Genomic DNA, 22,788 nt, shown 5'->3' on the forward strand with positions numbered 1-22,788 from the left:
TTCAACACTTCCCCAATCAAATGCAGTTTTTTCAGACATTTCTGCAAATTAAAACAACCTCTTGAACACTTTCACTAACAATGATAGATTTTTAAAATCAAAACAGTTTTAAACTAGATGATTTCTGCTTATAGCTTTCCTTTTCAACTGCTTGTTTGGGTGGTTAAGTGCTGATTGTAACTTGTCTTAATTTTCACAAGTGTTTAGATTCAAATTGAGCAGAAAATTCATCACCAGTAGTTAATTTCTATTTTCATGTCTATTTTCAACTCAACTGTGTTTTGGCGAGCTATGAACTCATTCATGGAAAGAGATGATGGGCCTTTTAACAACACGTACGCTAATTGGAGCTATAAATTTAATTACTTGAGATTACCAAAATAAAATGAGTTTTCAACAACAGCAAGTTTACTGCACACCAAGAGGCATGACAAAGTAGCTGAGAAATTTAGTTCTATCTCCAGGAGGCCAACCAGCCCCTTATTGATAGTGAACACAATGCTGATAAAACCTGCCTAAAATTTCTTGCCTGATTTAATATGCTTCTCCATATTTGCCTAGGACGTTGTACAAGGTGGCCAAAAGGATTGGCCACATCATGGATACAGGCTCTGCTGTCTCTCATTTACAAAGTTTTAAATAACCTTATTGTAGTTTGAAAAATATTAAGACAAGGTCGTACATTACAAAATGATTTTTTTAAATACGAGAAGCTGCTTCACATCAAATAAGGAAATGAAATATTTTAAATCAATTATAATTTTCTTTGGGAATACAACCAGATATTAAAGAATTACTGCTTCAAAAGGCAACTGCAACTCTTTAGGTGCTGAAACACAATTTAAAGGTACCATATCATAGAAATCACTAACTTTAAAAAAAAATTTTTATTTTATATTGGAGTATAGTTGAGTAACAATGTTATGTTAGTTTCAGGTGTACAGCAAAGTGTTTCAGCTATACATTTACATGTATCTGTTCCTTTTCAAATTCTTTTCCCATTTAGGTTATTATGGAGTATTGAGCAGAGTTCCCTGTGCTATACAGTATGTCCTTGTTGGTTATCTATTTTAAATATAGTAGTGTGTACATGTCAATCCCCAAACTAACTTTTAAAAGAAAGTAATGCTTTCCTTCTGAGAACCTATTTTACTTGCTGAACAGTCTGTTCATGCTATGAAACTTCATTGGTAACTATTTAAATGTAAATGTCTTCTATAGCCTCACTAGACAATTATGGGGAGGAAAAAAGCAACACTAGGTTATTCAAAAGAAATAACACTTTGCCGAAAGGACACGAAATAGAAATTGAAAGACAACGGCACATAATATCAGTGCTCCTTTCGGAGGTTAACTCGACAAATACAAAGCAAATTATTCTGGTGGGGTTAGGGGACAACAAATTGGAGTGGTGATATACAAAAGGCCAACAGTCCAGTCTAGCAGGTTTTGTAACTAGGAATTTCTATATACGACGTAAGGCAGCAAGAAGGTCACTCTTCAAAGAAACTGCTAACAACAGTGATGCCTAGGGGCAAACAATTCATTTAAATTATTTATCAAGTGCCGGCTTAGTGCCAGGCAGGAATCTTAGGCACCAGGCTTACAGCAGCAGACATGAAGCTTGCCTTCTATCGAGGCAAGAAGGACACTAAATAAATCAACGAGAAACCTGCAGACATTTCAAGGGCTATGAGGACAGGAAGACAAAATAATGTGATGGAGGAAACCTCTGCGTTATGGAGCTACTGCAGATGCAGCATCGGGGACCCTTGGTGGAGGGGCTATTTCCAAACTGAGGGTACTGGAGAACCCACATACTCCTTTAAACAACATCTACCTCGTGATTTAGGACTACACTTTTATAACATAACCTTTCAGTTGAGCACATTTACTTTTAAACCTTCCAGCAGAGTTAATTTTTTCCATCCAACTGGCAGATCAGTTGGTCTTAAGAGGGATGGACAGGAGTGATCTTGGGACACCACCAAAAGGACACAACAAAATACTAACCAGAGGTTACAAAACAGGGAGAAAAAAGTGCAGGAGGTCTGGTATGAATGCACCTTTGAATTCAAAGGGGACTACTTCTGACTGGAAAAAGAATGACTGTATGAGAGAAACTGAGCACTTTATCATTACCCAGAGAGATGGAATGCGGTTGATCTTTTTTCTGACTAGCTTACGTCCAGAAAGATTTCAAAAAGATAGATAGCGATCCATCGTAAAGCTAATACCAAAAGGAGGGAAGAAAAATAAGCAGGGGACCCAATGTTAGTATCATTACATACTAGTAACGTTAGTCTCAGTATCACTGACTGTTTAACACAGCAAAATGAAATAATCTGAATATCCCAACATTATGGTGCTTTCACTTTTATAATGAGAGCAATGAATCAAATATACCATGCAAGTGGGGATAGAACTAACCTGCAGAATGGCCCAATCTACGCAGTGGGGTTTCTCTGGTTTTAAAACTATCCCACATCACGAACCTGAGTATTACCACTATGAATGACAATGCCCAAAACTCAAACGTCCATGATTAAGAAACACGCCGTGAAATATGAAATTTAAAAAAATGAACTCAATGAGCAAAATGAGCTTTCTTATTTAAAACAATTTAGGAAGAACTCAAAGACTTACCATGCCATGTGGGAGAGACATCTAATTGTAAGAAAGCTCTTAATTACTATAAATTATGATATACGTACATAGAAAATAAGAAATTATGAGGAAGAAAATAAAAATCAACAGAAGTCTTGTTTTGAAGATTTTTTTCCTATGCCTATATCAATGTATAACTTTTTTTTCTTTTCACACAGTTGGGCAAGTAAAACACCTGCAGGCTTGCCTAGTGAGTTTTTCATTTAGTATGACATCCATACACGTTACAATGTTGTTAACTATTCTTTTAATGATTTTAACAAATCCACAATGTTCATTATAATTTATTCAACTATATTCCTGTTGTAACTGATATTGCTTCCAATATTTTATTAATCAATTGAATGGCATGGAGGAGAATGCCCTTATCCATTCTTGTAACTCCAAAGTGAGTAACTCCAAAAGCAGAGTTTTGATACACATTACCAAACTGATTTTCTGGAAAGATGAATCAATTTCCACATTTATCCTGCACCATCTCAATACTAAAATTTTTAAGCAGTGCCACTCTTATGGGTAACAAAGAAGACTGATATCCCATTCTGAAATTTGCATTTTTAAAACTATTTTAATTTTAAAAGTTTTAAAACTAAACATAAAACTAAACATAAAACTAAAATAGTTTTATGTTTACTAGCCATTAATAGTTCTAAAAACAATCCGCCTCTGACCTTTAAATACAGGGGATACTAATTTCCTTATTGATATTTAGGAATGTTTAATACAGGACACATATCAATTTTTTGTCACATGTTCCAACACTTTCTCAGTTGTCATTCTCCTTTCAGTTGTGCCTGTTTTTTGTCACACAAATATTTTTCACTTTAGGCAAATACATTAATCTGTGATAATATGATTGATCCTATTGCTTTTTAATTTTTTGCTCAAGAATTGCTTGCCCATCTCAATATCAGTTATTGTCTACATTTTTCCTTTAGATTTTGTGGTTTGGTTTTCTTTTCTTTTTCTTTTCTTCTATTTTTTTTTTTCTGGTTCATTTAGAGTTTATTAGGGGAATAGAAAGCAAAGGGCAGATTTGAGAGAGACTGAAAACCTGATTGCTAGATGGGATGGAGGTGGAAGGGAGAGGATGGGCATGGGGGGAGGAGGTGAAGGGAGCGGGGGAGTTAAGGAGACTGCCAGAGAGGGCTTCAAACTGAGAAAGTGGCATTTCAAGCTGAGCAAATGACACTGAGAGATTGAGCCCATTTCCAACTACTTTATTCCCCTCTCCCTTTCGTTAAAAGTCACGTTTCTTGAAATAGTGGTCTACGTCTCTTGCAATAGTGGTCTACGTCTCTTGCTTTAATTCTTCGCCATTCACTCACCAGCCCCAATGTAACGGGGGCCGCATTTGCTTTCACCAAAGTCACCAATGTCTTCCGGTTGCTATACTCAAGGTACAACCAACAGTCTAGCTGACAAACGTGGATGCGTTTAATGTTGTTGGCCACATATTCCATGGTAAAAGTCTCCCTGCTAGTCTTCTGTAATGGCTCTCTCTTCCTCCCTTCCTTCTCTCTGGACATTCCAACTCACCCTCCTTTATAGCTCTTCCTCTCTTGCTTGTAAATGTGGGTGAGGACTCCTTCTTCACCAAGTTCCCTTCTTAAGACTATCCTTTTCCTGTGTGATCACACCCATATCCATGACCTCAGCCATCACTATAAGATGATGAGTCCTTAATCTTTTCCTATACCTTAGAATCTCTCCAGAGCTGCAGAGACACATTTTCCATCCCCACCTCAAATTCTACAAGTCTAAAATTAATTCATCATCTTCCATAGACGATGTGCTTAAACCCGTTTTCCAATGATAGTCCCCAACTCAGTGAAAGGGTACCTCCATTCAAAATTCACCCAACCTAGAAATCAAGCTAAGCCTTCCCTGCCCGACTCCTACTGAATCAGTCAGCAAGTCTTTCTTTCATACTCTTCCTTCTCTCTCTATAATTCACCTTTCTCTCCAACCCCACTCCTGTGTCCTTGGCTCAGAAGACCCTTAAATTACTCAAATAGTTTCTTAATTAATCTCTGTGACTTCCTGCCTCACCCCTCCCAATGCATCCTTAACATAAATGCCAGAGGTCTTTCTAAATTGTAAATCTTTCTATGTTAACCTCCTACTTAAAATCCTTTAGTTACACCCCTTTGCCTTAAATAATGATAACTGTGACCATTGTTTGAGTTTGTATTACTACCTTTTTACTAGGAAGTTTATAAGGTGTATTTTAAATACATAAATAATGTATTTAAACTAGAATTTATATCTATGCGAGCTGGCTTTACTCTGTCCTGTCAGTTTCCTCTACACAAAAACGAATTACTTGCTATTACATGTAAGATTCTTTAGAATCTAATTCTCACCTACCTGTTGATACTTACCTCATGCTACAAACCTCACATACTACTCTTCAACCATACCAAAACCACTGTAACCCCTAGAATATCATATATTTTTTTCTGCCTCCTTATTTATATTGTGCCCTCTGCCTGAATCCTCACCCACCTTCACTCCTCCAAGAGTTAACTCAACCATCACATCTGAGTTAGGTGATCAAGTATTTAATAATCCCACAGTCTTCTGAATATTCCTCTATCCTAGTATGTACCACAGTATAATTATCTGTTTAGCATCTAGTTCTTCTACTGAACTCTTAAGTGTCTACAAAACAAGAACTCTATTTCTTGAATGAAAGGCCCAAATTAAGGCTATGCCCAGAGTATTCAATAAAGGCTGGTTGTACAAATTAATTATCATTCAGGAAATGTCTAGTAGGCCAGTGTGATCACTGTGATACTAGAATCATAAAAGGATATGAAAAATAACATTGGAAACATCGGTTTGGGCAGCTGAGGATCTTGACCTAAAGATCTTATTACTCCAGAGAAGATCTATTGGAGGTTTTCGAACAGATGATGGACAACATTTGATGTGTCCTGTAAGAAAATAATGGATAGTAAAGTGATAAGACGTTAGAGGCCAAGATAAGAAGACAATTTAAGAAGCCCAGAAAGATGTGAGGAGAAACAGAATTCATTTTGAGATAAGCTGATTTCCAGAAACTGGCAGATATCCAGGTGCTGATGTCTACCTTTTCTCCCCGTTTCATGTTAAAATCCTTCCACATAAACCATTTTATCATACAAATTTCTTTTTTTTTAAGGATATAGAGTTACAGTTTTATTATTTTTACTTATTTATTTATTTATTTTTGGCTGCGTTGGGTCTTCATTGTTGCATGTGGGCTTTCTCTAGTTGCGGCGAGTGGGGGCTACTCTTTGTTGTGGTGCGTGGGCTTAGTTGCTCTGCGGCATGTGGGATCTTCCCGAACCAGGGCTTGAACCTGCCACTGGCAGGCAGATTCTTAACCACTGTGCCCCCAGCGAAGTCCACAGATTTCTTATCCTTACCAAAACTAGCATGAAATTGGAATTCTGAGTCTGAGGCCCAACAGGCAGAGCCAATCTTGAAGGTTTCAGATTTGAAGGTTTGAAGACTAGCCGGGCAAATGGTTGAGACTGCCCAGGAGAGAATGGGGAGAGGAAGAAGAGTGCTGATGGGAGAAGCCTGGCCACCTGTACACTAATGAGCAAAGGAGAGAGAGACATTGAGGGAGACAAGGTGGGGTCAGGGCAAGGGGGAGGACCCACAGAGTGAAACATGGGCTTAACCACAAACAGTGATACAGCACATCTATCCATGATGCATCCCCGGAAAGATTTAGTCTTCGGTTCATATTTATGGCCATGGAAGCTCTTTACTGAACACTTGACAGGCTTCAGGGCAAAATTCCATTTTAAAAAGGTCATCGTGTATCTGAATACTCTACGTTGAACTGCTTTTCTGATGCTTGGGCTCCATCTAGATAGATGATAGTACACGAGTATGCATTTCCTGATCGCTATTTTCGTTGTTGGCAAATGCTTTGAATCACTAGTAAAATTAAAAAAAAAATTTTAAATAGTAATAATATTATTAAATTGCAGTAAACTATTCACCAAATTACTGCCCTTATAGCTTCCTCTGATGACTCTTACTTTATCAACATGGTAATTTTATTTAAACATATTTTCCACAGTGTAAAAATCTCAAGACCATTTAAGACCTTATCCCTCTTCTTCAGATTGACGTTGGTAAACAGAGTGCTGGTAAATTTGGTGGTAATAATAAGTTTATAAGAAAAAAAATCCTTCTGTATAGTCCTTTCTAACATGAAAGAGTGAGAAAAGCAAAATTCCTTTACTTGAAAATTAGGAAAGTTTCCTTTTACGCGATGATTAATGTAAACCCTATAAAACCCTCTCAAACTTTTAGAATATGATTACCTTAAAAATATATGTCTGTATGCACAATTTCTGAGTTCTTATCCTACGAATAGAGACTGCACAGAAAGGATGGAACAATGGTATGGAAATTTACCATACTCTCCAATTGGACTCTTTATTGCAGACTTATTGCTTCCATGTGTTAAAAAAAAAAAAAATTCAAACCTTTAAGCCAACCCCAATCCCTAAAATTTTTGGCACTCTTACTAAGCACTGAATCCAGAAAGGAAAAAAAAAAAACAACAAACATTTTTTGTATTATTATCCCAAGCTTATCAGAGTCAAGATTTAGTTCATCATTATGGGAATGTATTAGAAATTAAAAATAAAGATTGGTTTCTACAAGGCTTAAAGAAAGTACACTGATTAAAGCTACTAAAATGCCAGGAATTATTTGGTCTTAATATTCATAAATAATGCTTATTTTGAATACTTCATTGGAGAATTATAATATAAATTAATTTGGGCAAAATATTTAAATGGATGAGGTTAACATATTCTCTTTTGCACAGTAAAATTTTTGTTTTGTTTTTTTAAGCTATGGTTACATAAAGCTGAGGAATACAAACATCACATCAAACTAAGTCATATAATTTTCCAAAACAACGAAATCTTTGCTCAAACTCCACAGTGAGGTCAATGAATTAGCTAAACTCTGTTGTCTCTGCACTTTTCCACAAATCAAGTTCTTCTCCAAGTTTCGGTATGTGTCAAAGGAGAGAAGGAAAAAGTTCCCTCACCCCAAAGTGAGAACAGATGGGAATGTAAAATTAGATGGGAAGAGACAAGTGAAGCTTTGGATGACTGACCAAGAAATCTTCCCCAGAGGAGAGCCAGATATAACAGACCTCACTCAGCTTGTTCCACCTCCCAGTTTGCTTCCAAATTAATCCAATAGGAATGCAAAGCAGTTCTCAGATTCAGTGGATTGGTTTTGATTTTTCTAAGCATTTTATATAAATTTTATGAAGAAGCTATTGATCAATATAAGTTTACAATGTTATGTGTAATTAATATAGTCTCCTAATCACTTTTGTGATTTTCACTTACTTCAAACTGAGACTAACAATAAATATTTTTTGAAATAATAAAATAAATGGCTTTATGAAAAAGAGGCAACGGGCATGAAAATACTTGTGTACACTGAACTCCTTTTATGATAGAAGAGCCATCTGCTATAAATTGAAAAGTTATATAAATAAAATATGAACATATTTTATATTCATTCTTCTCATATTTTATCTAACTAAAAATAATAAATAGTAAAGCCAGCAATACTTCCCATAGCTAGCAAAAAAAAAAGTTCCTTTACTTGATATTCATTTTATAGAGCATGATATAATTTTTCTATCTAAAAATATCAATTATAAACTTAAAGAAATACTGTCTAAAATGCTGTATTCTCTTCAGGATTTTTAATATGGGAAATAATTTAAAATTTGAGCAAAACAGAAAATGGTTCTCTCAGTTTTTAATGTATTAAAACAGTAGTTTTATTGTTAATAATCATTCTCTTAAAATATTGTAATATTAAGAGCAATTTTGTAAGATTAACCATGAGCTTTCAAAGAGCTATCAAATACCTTCCACAAAACGATGGTTTTGGAGCAGATTGTTTTTGTGTGTGCTTACTTTCACATAAAATTTACATTTGTTGATACAATGAGAGTAACTCAGCATTTTAATCCATAGTGCTCAAACGTATAGATCATTCTCACCCCTAATTTCAAACTTCTTTAGGACAATGAAAAGTTCTCTATGTACCATTTCCCTGCCCTTCCAGAAAATTGCTTTCAAAATCTTAACCCTGCTTTATCTTCTTCAACGTTACAAAGTATACACAACCAAAAAGAAATACAGAAACATGAACCGTTCCAAGTGGTGAAAGCAGCTGCACCTCACACTTAAGTGATTTCAGTTTAAAGAAGCCCAGGCACTTGGATAATTTGATACAGGCCTTCCGTAAAGAAGGTGCTCAATACAGTATGCTGCATTTATTGGAATATGTGCATGAAACAATTACTGAAAAGTAGATTGCATTATTCAGATTACCCTATATTGTATGCAAACATTATTACCAAAAAAGCAAACAAACAAACCAAAAACACAAAACAAAACAAAACACAAACAAGGTGTCTAGCTTTTTTTTTCCTTCCTTGTCAATACATAAAAGCCACACAGGCAAACATTTGGAAATCCAATGTTGATTATATTTTGTTAAAATTCATTTTCCACACTTTCCATTTGTACAAGTAAAATCTGAATTAAGCAAAATCAACTGTGAGCATTTTGTAATTCTTCCTCATATTAATAAATCTAAATTCTAATTCCTCAAAATATCAAACTAAGACCTCTCTACAAATTTTACATTATTTCCTTAATTTATTTTGTGGTTAGTTGGTTGAAAGATTTAAACATGGAAAACAGAACATCTTATAATGAATCCAACTTCTATCTTCCTCATGGGGTGGGGGTAACTTTGAATAAAGAATGCATATGTACATACTCAACATTTACTCAAGACTCCTGTCCTAGTCCCAAATCTTCCACTTAATTTTAAAATCAGGTCAATCACAAGCACTTTGAATGAGAAACACTCATCTGTTAAAGGAATCCAGTTGGTTTGGGTCAGGATTTCTCAGACCTCAGACACCCAGGATCAGTGGGCATATTTTGGGAGTCTGAGTATTATAAGGTGTGGTCTTTGTTTTGGTGTCTTCATATTATGAAAAAAAATATGACCATATTCTGTATAATCTCTTTCACAACCTTAACCACTGATTACTATCATATAATTTCAGGATCTGCTTTTGATACAGTGTTTATGATCTTGATGGTGTAAGCTTTTTATTGTGACTATATTTAACTCATGATATGATGTTCCTCAAACTGGAATTCACAAATGTATTCTTGGAGCCCGAGAGACAATTTTCCTTTGACACGAATCCACATATTATTCAAGACCAGTAGACACTAGGCTAGATAATCTTTCTAATTCTTTTCCAAGCCAAAAAATATGTTACATTCTATGCAGCTTATAGTAATCAATGGAATTCAAATTTTAAAAGCACGTCTAGAGAAAGTGGACTTTAGTTATAATTTCTAATTCCATGTTTATTTACTTTCCTTTTACATTTAAATGCAAGTGAAAGTTTTGAGATAACAATAAGATAACATTCAGTGGGCAAAATGAAACAAAGCTGTCAGATAAAGTTCCATTAGCAACAGCCAGATGGGTTTAGTGGACCACATATTAACTAGGAATCAGAAAATCCCAGTTTCTCTTTACAGTTTGCCTTTGACTTGAAATACCATCTTGGTGTTAGTGATTCATTCTTGCAAGCCCCCCCTTTTTTTTTCTTTACAGGGATACTACATTAGGCTACTCAATGAATAAAATGCACGGTAAATACCAGGTATTTATGTTACACAATGATAAGCAATATGTTTCAAATTGTAGTCTCTATAATAAGGAAGACAACAAATCTACAAAACTCAAGTATTTTCTTAATTTTGTTAGTGAAAAATGTATACCACATGTAAAAACAACAGCATAATTTTTTATCATAATTATGAATTCTTTTGATCTAGTTTTTAAAATATTTATGTTTAAATTTGATTCATCTAATTTTAAAATATTTATAACATTGTCAGTTCATACTTAAAGATATTTTATTGGTAGAAATCATTAGTGCTCATATATCATAATTTTATATCAAGTTTTTAACCATATACTCTTAAAGAAATTTTCAATTTATATGTATCTTAACAATAAAATCATCTTACCACCAGTAAAGAGAAGTAAAATGTTTGCTAGCTGCAAAGATACTCTGAATTTAAAATGCATACAAACTTTCCATTTAAAATATAGTTATTTAATTTTTAATTTAAAAAGTTAGGAAAAATGAAACATTTAAGTCATCTTATTCCCATCTATGATATAAATGTGAATGAAAGTTTTAAGTAAAAATCCTCCATAAAGAGGTTTGTAGAATTTTTTCCTGATATGCAGCATCTTAACTGAACCCTTTTTTAAAAGAAATGTTTTTAAACCATTCCTAAAGTGTCGCCAATAGCATATGATTAATCAGATTAATGAATTAAATTATTGATTGTGAAATTTGTTACTGAATTTAAATTATTGACTTTTGACAGATTCATTTTTTCTAAGGTGAAGGCTGTTAAAATCAATTTTATAAATCAAACGTTTCATGATAAGATTCATCATGATAAGTTTTATTAAAAGAGAAATATCCCATTCAAATTTAAGTTTTCTTTTCCTCTTATCCTAGCAAACATAACTGACATTAGTTTACTAAGATTATTTCAAACTTCCTTCTTCCTATTAAGGAATTTTCAGCTTTTAAGATTTCTTTTCTAGAAGATGTAATTAGACCATTATCTAAAGGACAGTGAATTGGAGTCAGACGGGAAAATGTACTTTTCTAAACAGTGCATGCTTTTATATATTGTGATAAGTAATTTTGTTCTTGGAATAGACACATGCAAATGCACAAACGCATAGACACATGCAAATGCACAAACGCTCACATCAGTGCCAAAAAGTTACTCTACCTGAACTGTCGAGCTGATCTCAGAGGCAAAGCCGCCCGTCAAGGGAGCCTCGTGACTAACTAGCAGCCGCCCTGTTTTGATCACAGACTGAAAGAGAAAAGGAAAGTCTGATGTTGAAGAGAATACATATTTTCAAGTATATGATGGTAGTTTTGATTAAGTAATAAAAATAAATTATTTAAATCCAATAAATAATTAAAAATTAGCAATTCAATTTTATGCCAAATAAGCTGTAACTCCCTTTCAGCTGGACTGTTCTTTGATTTTTGCAGTTAAAAAAGTTTTCAGTAGCTAATCCTAGTGCAAAAGAAAAATGAGATTTGTAATTCTATGTATGTCATTAAAAATGCCTTCTATTATATTTTTGTGTTATAAACTGAATGTATTTCACATTTTTGTATCTGAATATCATTTTTTTCCTCATATAGCTCTAAGAATGAAAGTGCCTTTTTGTTCCTTTGGGAGTATATTTGCATATAAATAAATAGTCTTAGGACATTTTTTGTGTGGAGAAGGAAAACACAAAAATAGAGTGTAAAAACTGTAGCAAAGGAAAAGCTCAAGCCACTAGACATTCAAGGAAACCGAGCATGAAGAAATCACCGGGAAAGTAAAAGGGTTACAACTCTTCGTTCAAGTGTATTAAAATATGGTTAACGACCACAACTCCATTTTAAACTAGAAAATGTCACAGAAAATAAGGATGTATTCTCGACACTGGCTTGGTGTGGTTGTTCCCACTGTGCATGACACACTCTGTACAATAATAAATCAAAAAGTATAGCTATGATATCATAGCAGGATGCCAGTGTGGAGGAAGGTAAAAAATATTAAAACCAACAGCAAGTTACTGCTTAAAATATGTTACCCAGTTACCATATTATTACAAAGGAGAAGTCATAATTTCTCCTCTACATTTCTAATAATTTTGTATCACCTTCTTTAAATTCTACATTACTCTTTTAGGAACATGAAATAAAAATCTTCCAAACAGAAAACTTACAGGCAGACCTGGTTTTATTGCCCTTCACTTTACTGTGCTTTGCACATAACTGCAGTTTTTACAAACTGAACCCTGCATTGTAAGATGATGGTTAGCACTTTTTTTTAGCAATAAAGTATTTTTTAAATTAAGATATGTACATTTTTTTAGACATAATGCTATTACACAGACCACAGTATAGTATAAGCATAACTTTCATATGTACTCGGAAGCCAAAAAATTTGTGTGACTCACTTTATTGCAATATTCACTTTATTTTGGAGGTCTGGAACCGAACCCTCAATATTTCCAAGGTATGCCTGTATATAAATTAAAATATTGCTTTCATTCTAGGCAATTAGGGTTTAGAATTTCAAAAGTGTGTAGCAGTTTCAGCCAACAGATGTTAAACTCCAAGATATGGCCAGTAGCCATGACAAAAATAAGTTACCGTATCTACTAAGTAAATAGTGACTTAAGAATATGAAATTTTATGAACACCTTAATGAATGCCATCCCCGCCAATGAAATATGAACCTTGGAATATGTTGGTATTTGAATTTATGACTGTGGTTAATTATGCCAATGTGAAAGTCACAAATTAAATTTCAGTGCACCTGGTTAGAAATATAAAGAGACAAAAATATTCTACAATCATGAAAAAAACAAATGTATTCTCAAAGTATTCCCTAAAAAGATGTCCTGACTTTAAGGATTGCCGATTAAAGAAACAGATTTGACAATCAGAACTTTCTTATAGCTCTGAATCCCAGAACTCTGCCAACATAAGAGCATCTAGGAATGATACAGCCAAAATCCATCCCAGCTAGATGGTACAACCCAGCTAGAAGGGAGAAATGAGAAACAGCTATAAAAATGCTGCTGTTCCCCTCAAACCCCACACAACAGAGTTGGTGCTTTTTCTCTGAACTGAGGCCAATCCAAGATCAAATGACAACCCAATAAGCAACCAAGGCAAATGTTCCAGGCTTCCTCTAGCCTGCAGAATGTAGTGGGGAAACGAAGCACAGATGTACCCAGGACAAAAGCTACCAACCCCTGGAGTCCATGCAACATGATGTGTGAGCAGATAAAATCTGTCAGCAGGAGAAAAGCTAAATAAACCAAGATACATCAGTACAGCAGAGTATTATACAGCCATGAAAAAGATTGAGGCCATGGAACAGTGCCCATGACAAGTTAATTAGTAAAATAAGCAAATTGCAGAATAATATGATCTCATTTTTGTGAAAAACAGACACCAGTAAACATAGCTATATATATTGAGCCAACATGTGTAAATAGTCTGGAAGGATTCATTCCAAACTATTAAAACTTGTTTCTCCTGAAGATTGACAGTGAAGGAATTGTAGGGAAAGAACTTTTGGTTTTGTTTTACTTTAAATGAAAAGTATTTTTATATTACTGAAAATATTCTCAATAAGTCTAAAATAAATAAAAATAAAGGGAAAGCCCTTTTAAATTAATGCTGAAGGTAACAAATACATGTGACATTGCAGTCATAATCTCAAAAAACGTAATTTTTTTGTTATCTTAGGACTAGCTTCAGATACAAGGGAACCCTGAGGTCCCAAACCCCAGCAGCAAAGAGGCACAGTGAAAACATAGGGAATCAGCCACCCCCCCACGCCAGGCTCTGTATGATAGCTGTATGTCGAGATCATATCCAGCTTATCTCTTGACCTTCAAGCTGTTGGACCCCAGACAAAATGGGAAATCAGCTATTGGTATCAAAGAAGGGCAAGTTCTTCAACAGCTCTGCAAGTGTGTTAGGTAAACATGCGAGTTCTTGGATCAGGAACTGTATGCTGACAGTTCTGGAAGGAATTCTGGAAATTTCTAAAATACCAAGAGCTGAAGGGCAGACACAAGATGAGAAGTAATAATGCTATGAGGCTCTTGAAACTGTCAAAGCAAGCAAACCAGTGAGAGAGAGAGGGGACAGCAACACAAGAAGTCACAGAAATAATGATCAAAATCATAAACAACTGCTTGTCACAGGAGCTGCTGTGTGTTAGGCTCTGAGCTGAGTATTTTACTTTACTTCATTGAATTGTGAAAGCACCTAAATTTCATTTCTGCTTCTTAAAATCATCTAGTACCTGAAAAGTATTAAAATATATAAAATGAAATTACAGCAAAATTCTGAAAAATGCCTATAGACATAACACTGACAGTTTCAAAGAATTAGCATACATCATGAAAGGCTGAGACTATAATAGAATCCCATGATTTTGTAAGGTATAATACAAATTCAACTTGGTATGTGCTTTTTATCATTCACAATTTCAGTTTACTAAAATTTCTGAAGATAGCTTCTTTTCTATTTTGGAAATTGTTCATATTAACACTTTGTTAATATTATGATAATGAGATCGTTGCAAATATACACAGTTGAAGAGAGTGTTACTCTTTCCATGCTCTGTGATTCAACTAGACATTCTGATTAATCTATGTCTTTTGTCAACTTTAACAGGCATTTCATTTTCATACATTTAGGCACAATGACATCCAACTGCTGGGAAATTTTTCTAGCCAAATTTAGCATTTTGACCTACTTAGAGAGTAAAAATATGGTGCCTTTCAATGGAGATAGCCATTAACCTTTTAAAAATAAATCACTATAGATATAAACGCTAATAAGGATTGAAAATTCCTTTTCTTTAGAAAAAAAGTGATATATCAAGTTTCAAGTTTTCTTCTGAGATAAATGTAATTCACCACTTGAAAAAAAATTTTAAGAGTTTAAACAACTTTTCAGTATGAAAGCTAAACCTATCACAGCCAGGAAAGATCACATAAGGCTGGATTTTCCAGTATCTGCCTCTTCAACTTCTTGCCACTAAGATCTGCTCCAGGATTCTGTACTTACCCAGAGGGAGTAGCGGTGAGTTAGAGCAGCTAATGGCACCAGGGAAAGCTGAACCAGTTCAAGATGAGGACCCATCTCTGTGTCCCCTACCATGAAACAGAACAGCTTTGTTCCCTACAAGGCCTTGAGAAATTTGTCAAGAAAACTTAAAAAACAATTCTGAAAGGCAAGGAGTGAAACAGCCTACGGCTGTTAAGTTGGTGAGCACTGGTCTGCCCTGGATTTCTCCCAGAGATTCTCACTTTCTCACTCTTTCTGTCATCCTCTCCCCAAGGGCATCAGCAACATCGGATTCAAGAGGAGGCATCAAATCTTAATGCTGAACACACGATGACATTGCCAACAACCAACAGGTTGCGACACCCCCGTTCTGATGGAAACTTTAAGATACCTTGTTCCTGCTCTGGCCACTTCACGACTTTTCCCCTTAGTCCATCTTCTGCCCAGACATCATTACTAATGGCCATAACGTCAAGTTATCCATGAGGGATACCTAAGCCCAATGCTCAGACCGTGGTAGCCACTCAAGAAAAGTTAACTAGATAAAAATCTATTAAAATAATTTAACTATATTAAACACGCCCTTCTTTAATGTCCTGAAGCTACTGCTTTCTTAGCAAAGTCCTTTTTTTTAATTGAAGTATAGTTGCTATACAACGTTGTGTCAGTTTCAGGTGTACAGCAGAGTGGTCCAGTTATATATACATATATTCAGTTATATATACGTATGTGTGTGTGTGCGTATATATATAAATTCTTTTTCAGATTCTTTTCCCTTAGATGTTATTAAAAACCACTGTGCAAAATCCATTTTTAACATAGTGCAAAAGCGTACTTCAGCGCATCCCAGAACAATGTAAATATGAAATAACAGACTCCAAATTGAGGACATTTTAATGGGGCTTTAGCAATAAGATATCTGTGGTAATAGCAGAGTTGCTAAGTTAAACTCCATCAAAACGATTGCACAGATTTTGGCTGCCCAAACGTGGGACACATGTTTTAGTGAATGTAGCCTCTAAAGATTTTAACACAATCCAACCAGGAAAACTGTTAAGCTGTCATTCCAGGAGAAAATGATACAGAAAGGCAGACCATTAAGCTGGCACATGCCTGAAAGTGCAGCACATTCAAAAAGCAGAAGTGTAGTTTTTATCTCTTACTTAAAACCTATGGCAAGATTTTCTTCCTACAAAGTAATTCAACCTGACCAACACCAAGTTCAGTGGCCTATTCTGATGGCTGATAAGATAAAGTAGGAAAGGCAACACTTTGGATAGGCAATTTACAGCCCGTTTAACATTTTCTATCTGAATAAAAGCTAATGAAAAGCAAAAGAAACATCAAAGCTGGCCTTTACCAGTTCCTTTTGAAATCAAATCTGCTTATAAATACATATGAGCGGAAGTAATAGTAAAGTCGTACACCTTTGTTTCATCAATCAAGAGCATGTTCATAACAATTATATAATGTAGAAGCATTAAGGACATGATTTTAATTAGCCTCAAATATTTCTGCAGATAAATTAAGTTTCTGAAATGTTCTCTTGTTTAGTAGCCAAATGCATTTGACACGTTAGCTAGAAAAACTTCACAATTAATCACAAGCTAACAATGTGTTAGAATATGCCTAGCAACTATGATTAGTCAGCATGAGCATCACACACAATCAGATCACTGGCTGATGTTCCTCTGGAGAAATACCAACGCTAAAAGAGAAAGAAGAGTCATGAACCCCACAGATGGTTCGGGAAAGTCCATTTTGGCAAGGCTCTTAGTGATGGGGTACAAAGAGTTTGGTATCATAGGAAATTGGTGTAAATGGAGAAAGAGTAAATCCTCAGAGCTTTCTCACCCACGTGGAAAAAGTAGGTAAGGGAGCAAGCAGAACATAAAGAGAACTGAATAAAGTCAACAGAAGAAGAACGAGCAAATCACTCTAACAAAGGCATGAAGTGTTTGGGAAAATTTCAGACATCCTCCCTGGTTCTCTCTTGCCTGAATTATTGGTATAATCAGAGCTGACGAGCCTAGGAAAAACCGCTTTTGCAAAAACTAAAAGCAGACATCTTTCTGAAAGCTACTTCAAAACATGTCAGACAGGGGCTTCCCTGGTGGCGCAGTGGTTGAGAGTCCGCCTGCCGATGCAGGGGACATGGGTTCGTGCCCCGGTCCGGGAAGATCCCACATGCCGCGGAGCGGCTGGGCCCATGAGCCATGGCCACTGAGCCTGCACGTCCGGAGCCGGTGCTCCGCAAAAGGAGGGGCCACAGCAGTGGGAGGCCCGCGTACCGCAAAAAAAAAAAAAAAAAAAGTCAGACAAACGTGCTTCTGTCAATCAACCTTACCTTCCCAGTTTGTCTCTTCACAGTCCCTGCAGGCTCCAGTCATGTCAGGCTACTCCCTACTCCACGACTGTGACCCAAGCTTACCTGCCTCTGACTTCCTTCCCCAAATTCTGGAGGTTAACCCTAACCCTCACCCCGTCAAGACCCATCTTACACAACTCCTCCCTCCCTGGTCTCCCCAGCTTGGTAGGTTTTCCCTTATTTTAAACCCTATGTTACCCTTTTCCTTCTTTTTCTTATCATATTATATACCTCCTAGCAATCACTTCCTAATAGAATCTGAGGTGGCTGACAAGGCAAGGATATTCTTTGAGTCCTAAAACCAGGGTTCAAAGGCAAGAATCAGGCACATGGTCAAGGCAGCACTCACTGCTATACCTCTTAGGAACACGAGCAATTTAACTTGTAGAAGAGCCCTGAGTACATCTGTCCCATTAGCCCTTCCAACCACACTCAAAACCACATATTCAAAGATGGGGACTCTGTTATCCATATTTGTGTCTACCACAGAACATAGCATATGACAAATATGCATTAAATTGAGCAAATTATGCTCATTTTATTATTTGGGGACACATGCATACATTATTAAACTTAAAAGTTTGAAAAAGTACCTAAGCATCTTTTTGTTTCTTTGTTTGGGGGAGTACTCTTTTTTATGGAGGGTGTGTATCTCTATCTCTATACTGTTCCTCCAGCAAACTCTAAATCATTCAAGAGCACAAAATTCAGAAAGTATCGAGTATTCTATTCCTAACCATAATACCTAATATATGGTTATAAATGTGGACGCTTAATAAATGTTCTTAATATTGATTTTTGTAAAAAGCATATAGACAGGGCTTCCCTGGTGGCGCAGTGGTTGAGAGTCCGCCTGCTGATGCAGGGCATGCAGGTTCGTGCCCTGGTCCGGGAAGATCCCACATGCCGCAGAGTGGCTGGGCCCGTGAGCCATGGCCGCTGAGCCTGCGCATCCGGAGCCTGTGCTCCGCAACGGGAGAGGCCAGAACAGTGAGAGGCCCGCGTACCGCTTAAAAAAAAAAAAAAGCATCTAGACACAGTGATTTAAATGAATCACTAACAAGCTTCCAATTTTCTGATGGCTTGAAGCTGTCAGGAGGGACCAATCATGCTATAAAAAGGGAGTCCTAAAAACTAAGCTCTAATCATCATTCTAGTTCTAACAGAGGACTACCCTGGGCCAGCTCTTTCCATCTATTTTTCCTACTCTAGATTGATTTTAGAATAAGAAGTTAGCAGTACTAAACGTGTTTCTGTTTTTATGTAGATCTTTTGTAAATGTATGACTGTAATAAACACACAGAACATTTCCTTTCCTTGGTACTGAACATAAATTTCCTTTCCTTTTGACAAGAGTTCATGTTACCATGGTAATAAAGGTATTGTACTGGTAGATGTTTATTAGATATGTAGTGAAACATGGGAAAATATGTAAATAAATATGTCTTAAAAGTGTTTTTTCATTTTCCGCATTAGCTTAAACATCATGCAAAGCATAACCACCTACAGGAATCAACATTACTTTTGTGTGTGCCAAAGCAAATTCTCAAAGATTGAGGTAGCCATTTCCCAACTTGTTTTCTGATCTGCATTTTTATCACTGCCCTATCATTTCTCAGCAGGACTCAAAATATTTCCATAAACTTGTCTCCACTTCAACTCTTATCCATTTCTTTTTATGAAAAGGAGAAATTATAACATGTCATTTGGATATTAATATTATTGACTTCCATGTTGTAGAATTTTATAAAATTGTTGACAAGGACAATTAAAAAGCCAAGCTGTACTTTTGACAATCAGGGTGTTGTATCTCCTACAGCTTCTATTTTTAGAACCATCCTGAGCTCTTCCAGGCTGCTTCTCTGAAGTTTGCAACAGCAGGAAACATTCAGAAGTACCACGTAATTTAACCTTACTACAAATATGCTTATATTTCTATAATAAATGAGAAAGTGGTAGTACAATTGCTATACACACTACTTGGCAAATCCAGAACTTGACCTAGTAGTAAAGACCCCTGGCAGGGCCATTTCACTACATTGATTATTTATTAATTTAGGCAGCTTACCTTCATTCAAGTACTATTCTTTTGTTACCATGATACTATATATATATTGCATGTTGTGGGAAGAGGCTGAAAATTCACAGATAACTCGTGTACCTAGTTTAGCACCTAGGTTATGATTATGGGCTGAATGAAAATGCCATGTACAGAATTTTAGTTGTTTCACCATTTCAATCATTTTTAACTACAGTTCTGTGGCATTAAGCACATGGACATGGTAGTACGACCATCACCACCATACAATGCCAGCACTTTTTCATCTTCCCCAACAGAAACTCTGTACCCATTCAACAGTAACTCCCCATTCTTCCCCTCCCCCAGGGCCTGGCAATCACTATTCTACTTCCGTCTCCATGAATTTGTCTCTATCCTAGGAACCTCATCTAAGCACAATCATACAATGCTGTCCTTTTGTGACTGGCTTATTTCACTTAGCATAATGCCTGCAACGGTCATCCGTGCTATAACATGTGTTAAAATTTCCCTCCTTAAAGCTGAATCCTATCCCACTGTATTTATAAACCATACTTTGTTTATCTATTCAGGCTCTCGGGCACTTGGATTATTTCTGTCTTTTGGCTATTGTGAATAATGCTCCTATGAACATGGGTGTACAAATATCTGTTTGAGTCACTGCTTTCATTTATTTTAGGTGTATATATATATATACACCCAGAAGTGGAATTGCTGATCACACTGTAATACTATGTTTAATTTTTTAAGGAATGGCCATACTAGTTTTCATAGCAGTTGTACCATTTTACAGTCCCACAACCAATGCACAGGGTTCTCTACATCCTCATCAACACTTGTTTTTTTTAATTTTTTTGATAGTAGCCATCCTAATGGGTATGGGATGTTATCTCATTGTGGTTTTGATTTACATTTCCCTAATGATTGGTGGTGTTTGTCACTAATTTTTAAAATCTTTTCCTTTTTAATTTTTTAATCAGGCTGTTTGATTTTTATTGTTGATACAAATAGTGTTTTCAAAGTGCTTAATGCATCAAATTCCTTAAATTGGTCCCTCTGGGGACCGGAAATAAAATCTCAGAATATTATATACCCTATGAAAAAATATATCATCAAACTCAACTGTTCACTATGTCTTCTTTTCTGAAAAAGCATTACATCTGGTTTCCTCACTATTCTCCATTTTGAAACAGACACAAGGACATTTTTTCCTAAGATGACTTATGTCACATAGATCCTTTGCCCAACTGGTTATGTAAGACAGCACTCCTCTATCAAAAAATCTTCAATGGTAAATCAGCTAATTGGAATCACAAAGATAACTTGTAATCAGTAACAGCACCAGTAATCCCCCGTCCAAAGGAACAACTGAATCTACTTACATACTATAGAAGCTTGGAGTCCATACTCTGCCAATAACTAGAAGACAGACTAATAACTAGAAGACAGACTAATGCCAACTAAGACAGTTTGAAACATTGGTACAAACCAGACAATCACCATCATCATCTTATTTGAGTATTACATGCAATTTCCCAATTAGCTTTTAATCTTATATAAGTTCCAAAGGTCACTGGTTCATGTCAAAAACAACTTACTGAGCCACTCACATGTGCCAATACTGGGGAAACACAGATGAGTTAACCCAGGTCCCTAATATGGGTCCCTAATATGTAATATGGGTTGCCACAATGTCCTAGGGCAAGACATACTCAAGAACGAAAGAAATTAATTTAAAGATTGTTAAGGCAGAATACGGGAATTAAAAATCAAGTTATATTTGGTAAAAACAATTTTTTTATTTTAAATTTCAACACCTAAGGTCTTTTTAAAAATAACATTGAAAAAATGAATTTTTATCTCTTAAAAGAAACCATTACTAATACTCTTTTCCATTCTATTCATAAGTCTCCATTTGGTAAATTTTTCTCAAGTGTTGACGACAGAGGAAAATACTATGTTTGGCCATCATAGGAGTCTTAAGGGTACAAACTGGCATCATACCCTGTGTTCCCAGAATACCGTGAATAAAAAAGTGACCCCAACCAAAACCAAGACTGTCAGACAGTTACAGTTTAAACTGCTGTTTTAAGCATGTATCTGGGATACAATTTTCTCTAAAGCCAGCTGGTTGTCTACCAAGGCAACACTTCTCTAAGGAATGATCAAAAGCATAAACACTGCTACACTCTGCATCACCATGGATAAATGCTTTTATTCTCTAAAACCTGGTCCAAATCTGTTGGAGTTAATGGACTTTTAGTTCATTACAAAACAAAAATCATGTGTAGTTCATAATACATGTAGTTCATAATAACCAAAGCTTAAAATCTTTTGGTTCTTTTTTATGACTCAAAAAAGTGGTAGAGTAGGGCTTCCCTGGTGGCGCAGTGGTTGACAGTCCGCCTGCCGATGCAGGGGACACAGGTTCGTGCCCCGGTCCGGGAAGATCCCACATGCCGCGGAGCGGCTGGGCCCGTGAGCCATGGCCGCTGGGCCTACGCGTCCGGAGCCTGTGCTCCGCAACGGGAGAGGCCACAACAGTGAGAGGCCCGCGTACCAGGAAAAAAAAAAAAAAAAAAGTGGTAGAGTAAAACTCATAGGATGTTTCAGCAAAAGTTACACATATATTTTTCAGTATATATAACTAAGATGGTGCAGACAGAAATAAAGTACATAAATGTCATACTTCCATTAAAACCAAGATGATGGGGAGAAATTGTTTATATGACAGGTGGATTTAGGAAAAGAATTCCTTTAGCCGAAATAATATGTCTACAAAACATTCATTGATTACTTAATAGAATAGGTGAGGGGCACAGAGGCATAGAAATCTCTGGGTCAAGAATTATAGTATCAAACTTCATTACTAATGGAATATTCATGAGAAGTTAAGATGCAATAATAATAGTTACCCAGAAATATAATTCAATATTT

At 35.9% G+C, this 22,788-nt stretch overlaps 1 protein-coding gene across 6 annotated transcripts in view; it reads right to left on the minus strand.

Annotated features, from left to right (window-relative positions):
• BCKDHB (branched chain keto acid dehydrogenase E1 subunit beta) overlaps positions 1 to 22,788 on the minus strand; it is a 287,874-nt gene that overhangs the window by 101,433 nt on the left and 163,653 nt on the right. For 4 of the 6 annotated variants that reach the window (XM_033428571.2, XM_033428572.2, XM_033428570.2 and 1 more), the window contains exon 9: positions 11,571 to 11,657. The exons of 1 other annotated variant lie outside the window; for it this stretch is intronic. In XM_033428571.2, the coding sequence (XP_033284462.1) occupies positions 11,571 to 11,657 (87 nt within the window). Of the gene's footprint in view, positions 1 to 11,570; positions 11,658 to 12,807; positions 12,873 to 22,788 lie in introns of all 6 variants that reach the window. One more of the 6 variants, XR_007470535.1, reaches the window with a different exon arrangement.

Source organism: Orcinus orca, chromosome 12 (genome assembly GCF_937001465.1).
Source record: "Orcinus orca chromosome 12, mOrcOrc1.1, whole genome shotgun sequence".
Lineage (NCBI taxonomy): Eukaryota > Metazoa > Chordata > Mammalia > Artiodactyla > Delphinidae > Orcinus > Orcinus orca.